Source organism: Galeopterus variegatus, unplaced genomic scaffold (genome assembly GCF_000696425.1).
Source record: "Galeopterus variegatus unplaced genomic scaffold, G_variegatus-3.0.2 Scaffold325, whole genome shotgun sequence".
Lineage (NCBI taxonomy): Eukaryota > Metazoa > Chordata > Mammalia > Dermoptera > Cynocephalidae > Galeopterus > Galeopterus variegatus.
The window spans coordinates 2,713-14,319 of record NW_007726436.1 but is presented as its reverse complement, the minus strand read 5'-3'; the positions used below and the strand labels follow the sequence as shown (position 1 = coordinate 14,319).

The following is an 11,607-nucleotide window of genomic DNA, read 5'->3' as shown; positions in this document are numbered from 1 at the left end:
GTTGGAAGATTTAATATTGTTAAGATGACAATGCTCCCCATATTGACCTACAGATTCACCACAATCTCTATAAAATTCCAGTTGCCTTTGTTGCAGAAATTGACAATTTGGTCCTAAAATTCACATGGAAATAAAAGGGACCCAGAATAGCTCAAAATAATCTTGAAAAGGAAGAACAAAGTTGAAGAACTCACACTTCCTGATTTCAAAATTTACTACAAAGCTACAGTAATCGAGACTGTGGTATTGTTATAAGGATAATATATAGATAAATGAAATAGAATTGACAGTCCAGAGATAAAACCTTACATTTATGGTCAATTGATTTTTGCCATGACAAAAGAATGGGAGGAATAATAGTCTTTTCAACAAATGGTGTTGGATAACTGGATATCCACATGCAAAAAATAAAGTTGGACATCCTACCTCACACCACATAAAAATTAACTCAAACCATATCAAAGACCTAAATCTAAGAGCTTAAACTATGAAACTCTTAGAAGAAAACATAGGCAATTGCTGTAGTGGCCAGCTGCCAAACAAAACAAAACAATGAAAACATAGGCATAAACCTTCATGACCTTGGCTTAGGCAAAGGTTTCTTAGCTATCACACTAAAAGCACAAGCAAAAAAACAAAAAACAAAAAACAAATAAGACTTTGTCAAAATTAAAAACTTTTGTACTTCAAAGGACACTATCAAGAAAGTGAAGAGTGGGGCTGGCTGGTTAGCTCAGTTGGTTACAGCACAGCCTTGTAACACCAAGGTCAAGGTTTTGGTTCCCTGTGCCACAAAAAAAAAAAAAAAAAAAAAAAAAAAAGTGAAAAGAGAACTCACAGAATGGGAGAAAATTTGCTAATTATATATATCTGGTAAGGGACTAGTATCCAGAATATATAAAAAATTCTTACAACTCAACAATAAGACGACAAGTAACTTAATTAAAAAATGGGCAAAGGATCTGAATGGACATTTCTCCAAAGAAGATATACAATAAGCATGTGAAAAGATGCTCAACACCATTAGTAACTAGGAGAAGGCAAATTAAAACCACACTGAGAGTATACACATACAACAGAATATTATTCAGCCTTAAAAAAAAAAGAAGGAAATTTTGATAAATGCTACAATATGAATAAACCTTGAACACATTATGCTAAGTGAAATAAGCCGGTCACAAAACGACAAAAAGTGTATGATTCCACTTATATGAGGTACCTAAAGAAGTCGAATTCATAGAGACAGAAAGAATCGTGATTGTCAGGGGCTGGGAGGAGGGGAGAAAGGGGTGTTAGTGTTTAATGGTAGAGTTTCAGATTTGCCAGATGAAAAGAGTTCTGTGGATGGATGGTAGTGATGGTAGCACAACAATGTGAATGTACTAAAGTCATTGAATTATACATTTAGAAGTGGTAATGTTTATGTTATACGTTATTCTACTACAATTTTAGAAACAAGTGCGTTAAACAGTTTGCAAATATTTGGGGACCTTCCAGTTACATTTGTGTTATTGATTTTAGTTTAGTTCCAATGTGGTTGGAGAACATTCCTTATCTGACTTAAATCTTTTAAAATTCATTGATACCTGAAAACAAAACAAACAACAACAAAAAACACACAATGAGGAACTACTTCACACCCAGTAAGGAGGACTATAATAAAAAAGACAGTAACAATTGTTGGCAAGGATCTGGAAAAATTGAAATTCTTATATATTGCTGTGGGACTGTAAAATGATATAGCTACTTTGGAAAAACTTGGCAGTTCCTCAAAAAGTTAAACATACAGTTAACATATGACCCAGCAATCTACTCCTAGGTATATATACTCAAGAAGGGAATTGAAAACATTGTCTACACAAAAACATGTACATAAATGTTCACATATCATTATTCATAATAGCCCCAAATTGGAAACAACCCAAATGTCCACTAATTGACGGACAGATGAATAAAATGTGGTATAACCAAACCGTGGAATATTATACAGACATAAAAAGGAATAAAGTACTAACAAATGCTATGATATAGATGAACCTTCAAAACATTAAGTGAAAGGAGCCAAACACAGAAGACCACATTTGTGTGATTCTATATATATTCAAGGTCCAGAATAGGCAAATCCTTAGAGACAGAAAGTAGGTTAGTGGTTTCCAGGGGCTTGGGGGATTAGGGGTGAGTATTAATGGGCAGGGAGTTTGTTTTGGGGGTAATGAAAATGTTCTAGAATTAGTGCAAAACTTTGTGAATATACATTATACACTTTAAAAGGGTGAATTTATGGGAGGTGCATTGTATTCCAACTTTAAAAAAAAGTCCCTACATTCTCATTCACTACTCCTCTAGGAGTGATGGAATTTAATTTAGAGGCTGGATGATATCAACATGCAAACAGACTGTAGCATTACAAAACAACTTTTAAAATGAACATATATATTTAAATGATTATAAATAGTAAAGAATAAGCTACAAGCGTAATTAGGAAAATAAGATTACATTTTCTTTGCAGTTTTCTAAATCAATATTTGTTTTCTTTTATTTTCTTGCTAAATTGGGGGATGGGAAAGGCAGCAAGAGACAGATGGGCTGTACCACCATCTGGTCCTTTTCCCACAACAACTTTAATTATTCTTTGAAGCTGTTACCTACATTTACTAAATCACAGGAACTTACCCTGCATAATTGGTAGCAAAGCTAATTGGAACATAGCTCTTGCTATGACTTTCAGCAATTCTTTTTTCAACAGGTATCTCTCATGTGAGTATGAAACAGGAAAAAATGATTTGCAAATAATTAGAAAAAGAGGTATTGACAATTAACATTCATATTTCAAAGATTCAGGTTTGAGTTTTAAGTTCCACAGGAATGTGAAACTTGGAAAGTTCTGCAGTCCTAACTCATTATCTGTGAGATTGTGATGCACCAGGAAGGCAATAGCCTCATACTCCACTACAGAAAGCAGAAAGGACATTGAGATTGTATTTCTGTGTGCATGTTGTGGGAAGATTAGTGACACTAAAGCAAAGGTAGAGGCTGTCAATAGTTTGTTCATCCCCTCAAATACTCCCTACTACTCTAGTAGGAATACCAGTCTCCACCTTCAGTGTTACCATTACCTATCGTGGAATGGATAAGTAGTTTTCATTAGAAAAATTTCAGCTGGAGAGCAGGCCCGTGACTCACTTGGGAGAGTGTGGTGCTGATAACACCAAGGCCACGGGTTTGGATCCCTATATAGGGATGGCTGGTTAGCTCACCTCAGAGAGCATGGTGCTGACAACACCAAGTCAAGGGTTAAGATCCCCTTACCGGCCATCTTTTTATTTAAAAAAAAAAAAAAGAAAGAAAAATTTCAGCTGGAAAAGGAAAATGTTCTTTCAAAGCCAAAAAGAACTAAATGGAGAATTTGGGGAAGGGTGGAAAAATGAAAGAGGGGAAAAAAAAAAGAAAGAAAAATGAAAGGTCTGAATAAAATGCAGCAGCAAGAAGCATTTACGGGTGGCCGGTTAGCTCAGTTGGTTAGAGCGCTGCTGTGTAACACCACCATCAAGGGTTCGCATACCCCCCCCCCCCACCAAGCAGCAGCATTTACCTAAGTTATATAAATGTCATCAGTTCATCTGAAATGCCTATCTTCGACCAATTTTAGCTTTCCTACAAGAAATGTGACTTGATTTGGGGATGCCAAGGCAGGGAGAACTGGGGAAGCCCTCCCTGACATGTGTGTCTAGATGCTCAGGTACCACTGTCAGAGCAGGGGAATCTTCCACTCACATCGTGTTTTACCGACTGCAAAGCATTTTCAAACTGATTGTTCTACAAACTACCTCTCTGCATGCAGTTACCAAATAGCCAGATTCCTCCAGTTCACACCCGTCAGGAACATGTCTTTTGTTCCCATGCTCCTAACCAATGTATGTCCCCAAAGCCTGTAGGTCACCTACCTGAGTGTACTTTCGGAAAAAGACCCCTTGCACCTTCCCAAAAATTTCATAATCCACTGATATCAAGGTGTCCCCTTCTGCCATGCTCAAACCTGTCAGAAACCTGGAAAGCAGAAAGGTGAAGGACTATTCAGGACCCCCAATGGTGCGGAGGCAGAAAGGGCCACACCCACACTTCTCCATCCTTAACCAATGCCACCTCTCCCGACATTACAGTCCCCGAAATTCAGATTGTGCAACGGCACGTACAAGCGAGCGTGTGAGGTAATAGCGAGATTCCCGGTCGAGGGAGCTGCGGGTCGCAACTGCCACTGAGGCCTCTTTTGGCCAATGACCTGCTGCCCAATTACCTCCTCACACTCGTGCGCGCTCAGCTCCCTCCCCATCCCTTTCTTTTCCTATGCGGCCGCCAGAATCCCCTTCTACTAACATTTTAGGGCGAATCGAACTGACGGACTGGCCCCGGGGTCCCCTCCCGCGCACCCCTTCCTCATCTTACCCACAGGGCGCCGAGACAGGGGCAACCACCACACCAAAGGCTCCCCTAGACGCGCGAACCGCCGCGCCCGGAAGCTTAGAAGGCCGCTCCTCCTTGGCGGCCTCTCATGCCCATCACTTCCGTCCAACCAATCAGGGACGGGGCCTCGCCCGAGCCCGCCCAGAGAGTGGGATTTCAGGATGCTGTGGTCCCGCAGCCCAGAGAGCCTTGGGTTGGGGGTCTGTCTGTCCGAGGTCTCGGCTTGGCTTCTGCAGACCGAGCCTTCACCCCCCCCACCCCAGTCACTAAGCGCACCCCTCTTTTTATTTTCTCGTGGGGAGAAAGGCATAGAGGAAGAAGCCCTTGTGATATCTTCAATCGTAAAATAAATATTAACTGACAGCTAGTGTGTGCTAGGCACTGTTCTAGGTGGTTGGCATACATTAGTGAAAAAATCAAGATGCTTGCCCTAGAGGAGCTTAAATTCTGGAGGTGGGAGACAGACAATAAACATTAAACATTGTAAACAGATAAATGGAATAGGACACATACAAGCTTTCTGTTCTTTCTTTTTCCATTCTCCTCAAATTTTGAGTCACGCCTAACTTGGAATTGGTAGCAGGGGAGATAAATGTACAGGAGGTCCCAGTGGAGGTTATTTCTCCTTCTAGGCTTCTGGAAACTGCCCACCAAAGTCTACCTTAATAAGAAAACGCCAAATAATGATTGAATAGCTAACTATATAAATAAAGCACAAGCACGAGCAAAGTTAACTCATGGCTCCAGAATCACAACGGAATTAATCAATCTAAGCCAAATGACTAAATTGCGTGAACTTATTTTGGGAAAAGGGAATTGTTAAAGGGGGTTGTGGGTGAGGATGGTTAAAGTCAATTGGTAGACATTTGAATCTGGCTACCCTTATGATTAAGAATGTGTAGGAAGGAAAACTGCAGTGTTTATTGCAGACTTGGCAAGGTGATATGGATTTACAATGGTGGCCATGGAAATCCATCATTCCACTAGTCCCCTCCCCCCCCAAGAATGAGGATCTAGATCCTAGAGAATTGTACAGCCTTAGTTCTGGGAGGCAAGGCATGGGAGTGAGGCCGGATTGAATGTTGTGCTTGACAATATTTTGAAAATAATGCTAAACAGAGTACCTAACTGACATTTCTTTCTCTAAAAAAATTTTTGTTTAAAAAGGTTTCTATAGTATTCAAAACCTCCTGAATGTCTACTATATATGGGACACTGTAGGATATACAAAGACGATATATAATCTTTGCCCTCAAAGAGTTTTTAATTTAGTGTAAGGGACAAACATGCACTGCAAGTAATGACAATAAAATGCACAATATGGTAATTCAATTCTATGAACATCCACTGAGAACTCTTCATGAACCTGCCCTGTGCTATAACAAGGACAGAGAATATTATGAAGGAGCCAAGAGATTAATTCTGACTGGGAAGATCGGGAAAGTGTTCTTGGAGAAAACAGCACGTTATCCAAGGTTACACAATCACAACCAGTCACTGATGGAGCTGGGATTTAGTTCAGAATCCACTCCCATAAAAGCTATGCTTTACCACCTCCCAGTATGAGGAGCTTGGGATAAGGTAGTACCACTGAGGTGAGAAAGTACAAGTAATCAGTTGTGGCCAGACCAGGGCTTCTCAACCCTGGCTGCACATTGGGAACTCTGGGGAAGCTTTAAAAAATATCTATGCCCAGGCTTCACTCTCAGATATTGCTTTCTGTGTAGTCTTAATGCACAGCCAGGGTTGAGACCCACTGGGCTAGTCTCTGGGTTTATTAAGGGGAGGCAGAGTGGGAAGGTAGGCTGGACCTAATCTGAGATGTAGAAATACCACACTAAATTATGCATTTTCAACTTTATTCTACAAGTAAAGAAGAAGCCATTGGGGAGGAGAAATGAAACGATCAAAAATATTTAGTAATTAGCTTTATTTAATCATTTCACAATGTATACATATATAAACAGCATGTTGTGCACTGTAAACATACAATTTTTATTTGTCAACTATATCTTAATAAAGCTGGGAGGGAGTATTTAGGATGATTCTGACAGCAGCATAAAGGATGGATTCGGGGAGCCAATGTTGAAGGCAAGAATAGCAGTTAGGAGGTGATGCCATCTTAAAGAGAAGAGAGAGGAGGAACTCACCTAGGGCAGTAGAAACATAAAGGAAGAGTCATATATGAGAGACATTGCAGCAGTAAACTCAACAGGACCTGCGGGTCAGTTAGAATGAAGAGATGACAAAGAGGCAGGATTGGAAGATGACTGATGCCTTGAGCATGAGCAGGAACACTGGAGAAGAAGCAGATTGGGGAATGGGGAGATGATCATGAGTTTGCATTCTGTCATTCTGAGTTTGAGGTTCCTGAGGAACAACCATGTGAAGGTGCTAAATGGGCCAATGTAAATTTGAGTCTGTAACTAAGGAGAAGGATTAAAACTAAGCTGGATATCATTCAATCATAGTTGTAACCTGAAATTTCAGCATTTGACTGAAATCACTAAGAAAGAGAATGTCTGGAACTACATATATATGAGAAATAAGAGAGCTTAGGGGAATACCTAAATTTAGGGAGCAGGTGGGGAAAAGACATAAATGCTAGAGACCTGGAAGAAGACAGAGAAAGGTCACAAAAGAAGAAACCAAGAGAGCATAGGAGCAAGTGAAAAGAGAGTTCTAAAAGGGTGAATAATCAATCATAAGTAAGTAGGCTGAAGAAATAGAAGCTTTTGTCTTTGGTCATTGGAAGTCACTGGTAGCCTTGCAGTTAAATAAAGTGGAGAGGGTAGAAACTAGACCATAATGAATGGGATAATGAGGGGGAGATGAGGAAGTGGGGCAGCAAATGTAGAGTTTTCTATTAAGAAGGCTCATGGAGAAGAGGAGAAATGAATGGGACCCTAACACGAGAGGTGGGAGGCCCAGGGAAACGAGGTTTGTCTTGCAAGGGAAAGTTAAGCTTATCTTAAAACCAACGAGGAGTATGTGGAGAGGTACAACTTGAAGTTCACAAGATGGAGGGGTAAAGTGATGAAGTCAATTCCTGGAGGGTACTAAAAGTAACTAATTCAAGGAACTCATGGAAAGAGGGAGACCCTTCTTTCTCATAGACAAGAAGGGAAGGAAGTCAAGAGAGAGAGGTACGCTGGAAAATTCTGCCAGACTGGAGGGAGGCCGTGGGAGTTGATCAGAGGCAGGCCCCAGGCTGAGATAACTGGGACCCTGAGTAGAGTGGGAAATGTCTGGAACTGCATAGATGGAGAAGGCAGTAGAGCCAACCAGGAAGAAAAACAGGAATAAAAGGACTGCATGTGTAAAAGCTGTAATACGACATGTAGGCCCCAGGCTGAGATAACTGGGACCCTGAGTAGAGTGGGAAATGTCTGGAACTGCATAGACGGAGAAGGCAGTAGAGCCAACCAGGAAGAAAAACAGGAATAAAAGGACTGCATGTGTAAAAGCTGTAATACGACATGGTTTAGTATGGACACCGACTACTGCAGTCTCTATGTGCATGAATTTTGAGCAGTTACAGTAAAAAAGTGAGCTGAAGTCATCTGCCTGTTCCAAACGAACTGAAGCGTGAAGACAAACTCTTCTCATGTCAACAAGTTATAAAGTATCATTTAGTGTTGAAACCAGGTTATACTGATTATTTTTGATCTGGTAGTTAATTTTATTATCCTTACATTTGGCTGAGTCATTCCTGGGCCCTAAGTAGAGACGGCTAAAATTACCACGTGAGGGTAAAACATTTTGATATCAAAATAATTAGACTGACCACAAACTACCCCCAGAAAGTTACTAGGTAGCAGAAAATTTGACAGCAAACTCCAAGGTATCGGCGAGGAAAGCACGGAGAAATGGTATACAGCCATATCTGGGGCCCATCTAGAGCAGCCGAACGTGCTAAGAAAGGCTATCAGCAGGCCCACTCGCGCTAAGCGGGCGGACACCGGATTCCTGCCGCGGAATGACTCGGGGTCACATCTAGGGTCTCCGCTCCTTGCCAGAGAAGGGCACACCCTAGGGTCTGGGAGCATCGTTCTCAGAAAAATGCAAGCTTTTCTTTTCTGGAGCCCTAGAAAAGCCTCTCCCGCTCCCTCCCCCGATCCCCAAGGGCAAGGCTGAACTGAGCTGCAGAGTTGGCGGGAAATTGGGTCAAGCGACACTCAGACTGACCGCCCCCCCCCCCCGCCCCGTCGCCCCGACCGCGTGAGGACTGCGCCTGCGCGCGCCTCTCGGGCGGAGTCTGAGGCAAGACGCAGCTCGGCGCGTTTGGCGCTCGCGTCTCTAGGCAACGGGAGTTAACAGTGCCCAGCTGAGTGCGCCTCTGCGGCCGCCGGTTGTCGGGGGCGGGAGTCAGGTCTGGAAAACTAGGTCCTGGGGTTTCGCCTGAACAGAAGCGGTCCCCGAGAGCCTCAGGTACGCGGATGGGCGGGGAGACAGGGGTCAACACCTCGACCTCCCGAGGGACAGGAGAACAAGGGCTTGTCTCCAAAGGCGGAGTTCTCAGTGGGGGCGCCCCCGTTAACCCTCCATGACAGAATGTGACTTCCGCGTTCCAGATCTAAAACCGGCTGCAGGCCAGGTGGCCCCCACGTCTCACGTTACAGACGTTCCGCCATCTGCGCCGCGGAGACTGCTTGGATGAGGCTTTGACAGCCAGGCACCTGCTCCAGACCCTGAGCGGCCTCCGTGCTCTTTGAAGTCAAGAAGAAGCCCTGAGAGCTCTTTGTGCCAGCCACTACCTCTGGGCCGCAGTTTTCTCACCTGTAATGTGATGGGGCTGGACTCAGAGTGCACCCTTCAGTTTACAGGTGAAGAAACAGGGGCCAGCAAGAGGAAGTCGCTTGTTCTATGTCACAGGCCTAAAACCTGACTTTCAATCCAAAGCTCTCTCCACCTACTAGGGAGTAAACTGTGTACTGGCGGAAAGTAAAGCTAGATGGCAGGAACACCTGTATCACATTTGTTTCTCTATCCTCAGGGCCTTACACAGTGTCTGGCAGATAATAATCACCACCAAACGCTTATTGAACGAAAGCGCTGGCAGATCCAGCACCACCGTCCCTAGAAAAGTTTAAGGGAAATGTGGGTAGGGCAAATGTAGAAACAGTTTACTTAAGCAGCTGGGAGTGAACTCAGGCAAACTCTTCATAGGTATCTGGTTTAAATCTCCCTTAGGTTTCAGTCCAGGCCCCGAATGGCTGGTCTCCAGTTGGCTCCACATCTGCCTGAGAGTATTATGCTCCCACACAATAAGTCAGAAGCTCCAAGGCTCCACTCACCCAAGGAAGACCGTTATGAACTAAGTGACTCTTCCCAGCAGTCCTTAATGGGGAACCTGAGGAAGAATTTCCAACAAAAGCTTTTGAGCAACAATGACCTGATGCTGGATAATGTCTATACTCACCCCAAATGGAATACCTACACAAAAGCCCAGAGCTACTCCTATTCCCACTGTGCTGGAATGAGCCAACAAGATTCAGGAAGCGATCCCCAGGGCCGAGAAAAGGGTTTGGTTTCCTCGTCAAGCTCTCCATCCCGGTATCCTAAGGCAAATAACCAGGACCTCATCCCCTTTACGAAGAAGAGAGTTGGGGTGGACCGGGCATACCCACTGAAACCTGTGGTTCACCGGAAGTCTCGTAGTACAGGTGAGGCCGGCACCGATGGGGATCAGAATGTGTACCTAAGACCAACAGAACCAAGAGAGTTTTCATACAGCAACTTTGGTTCAGGGATCCAGGTGAATTCATCTGTGGTTGGTACTGTCCTTGCCACCATGCAGGACAATAAGGGCTTGGCAAACCTCTACAGGATTGAGCAGATGCAGATCCAAAGACTAGAAGCTGCAGGGGAGAGCTTAGAGGAGGAAATCCGAAGAAAGGAGATTCTCCTTAGGGAAAAGCTGAAGAAGACAGAGGAGGAACTCAGAAGGATTCAGAAGGAAAAGGAACAGGCTGAAGAAAATGAAAACAGAGAGCTGCAGAGAATGATACTCCCTAGGAGGAAAGTTAAAGGTAATAACAGCAACACCACATACAAGCCCATCTTCTCCATAGAATTTGGGTCTGTGGAGGTGTTCAATAGAGACAGGAGAGGGAGAGAAGATGAAACTCGGGGACAGTCTCAAGAAAATTCTAGTCCATTACAGTTCTCTGATTATGGAATCCAGAGGCTCAAAAGGGAAAGGCTGGTGGCAAGCAATAACAAAATTCGAGACCAAATCTCAGGGCCGTCAATGGAGAAGTTCTCTCAGCCTTCAGAAGTGCCTGGCAGTCCTTTGCATGGACACACCAGATATTCTAGCCTGTCCAGAGCACCAGACTCCTCAGGTTCCAGCTGTTCTGCTGAAGAGCCATCACTGGGCGAGTGCAGCCACTGTGGACGCAAGTTTCTCTTGCTTAGACTGGAGAGACACTCCAACGTTTGTGGCAGGATGCAGGGTTCCAAGAGGAAAGTGTTTGACTCCTCCAGGGCCCGGGCTAAAGGCACAGAACTAGAGCAGTACTTGAACTGGAAGGGGCCAGTCTCAGTCAAGGTAACAAGAGACTTATGGATCTGACTTTGTGTGGGGATCATTATAAGGGCCTATATGTCCTCACCAGTTTTCTTTAGGGAAAATGCATGTCATGTAGGAAGATGAGAATTAATTTTTCTTGATTACTACTATGCGCCAGGCACTGTGTCGGCAGATTTTCATGTGATCCTCACAACTCTGAGGATTTCATTATCTCTTATTTTATCTATTCTAAAATCAAGGCTCAGGCAGGTTAAGCAACTTGCTTGAGGTCACAGTTTTAAGTGGCAGGGTCAGCATATAAATCTTGGTTGGAATGACTCCAAAATCTAGACTTAAAATTACATGTCCTTTTGATTATAAAAGTAATAAACATTCACTGTAGAAAATCTAAAAGACATGAAAAATCTAAAGAAAAAAATTACGCAGCATTTCACTACTTGGAGAGAACCTCTCGCTCTTTGCAATATACTCTGCCACCTTCCAACGCTAGACACTAGGATCTATTACCACTCCTTTAATTGTATCTACTCTTTCAAGATTAGCTCAATTTTAATACACCTTCTTAGTAAATACATGAAACAGAACTAAGTTTGGAGTTCTTTTTTTTTTTT

General features: G+C 43.2%; 2 protein-coding genes across 3 annotated transcripts in view; one reads left to right on the top strand and one right to left on the bottom strand.

The window, feature by feature from the left end:
- ACYP1 (acylphosphatase 1, erythrocyte (common) type) overlaps nt 1-4,506 on the bottom strand; it is a 9,990-nt gene extending 5,484 nt beyond the window's left edge. The window contains exons 1-2 of one of the 2 annotated variants that reach the window (XM_008567495.1): nt 4,444-4,506; nt 3,945-4,047 (exon numbers count right to left, since the gene is read on the bottom strand). In XM_008567495.1, the coding sequence (XP_008565717.1) occupies nt 3,945-4,028 (84 nt within the window). In that variant the 5' untranslated portion in view covers nt 4,029-4,047; nt 4,444-4,506. The other variant, XM_008567494.1, reaches the window with a different exon arrangement.
- Nucleotides 4,507-9,673: 5,167 nt separating this feature from the next.
- On the top strand, nt 9,674-11,259 carry ZC2HC1C (zinc finger, C2HC-type containing 1C). The gene has a single exon (XM_008567493.1). It carries the CDS (start codon nt 9,674-9,676, stop codon nt 11,036-11,038), a length of 1,365 nt encoding a protein of 454 aa, XP_008565715.1. The 3' UTR covers nt 11,039-11,259.
- Nucleotides 11,260-11,607: the final 348 nt, after the last annotated feature.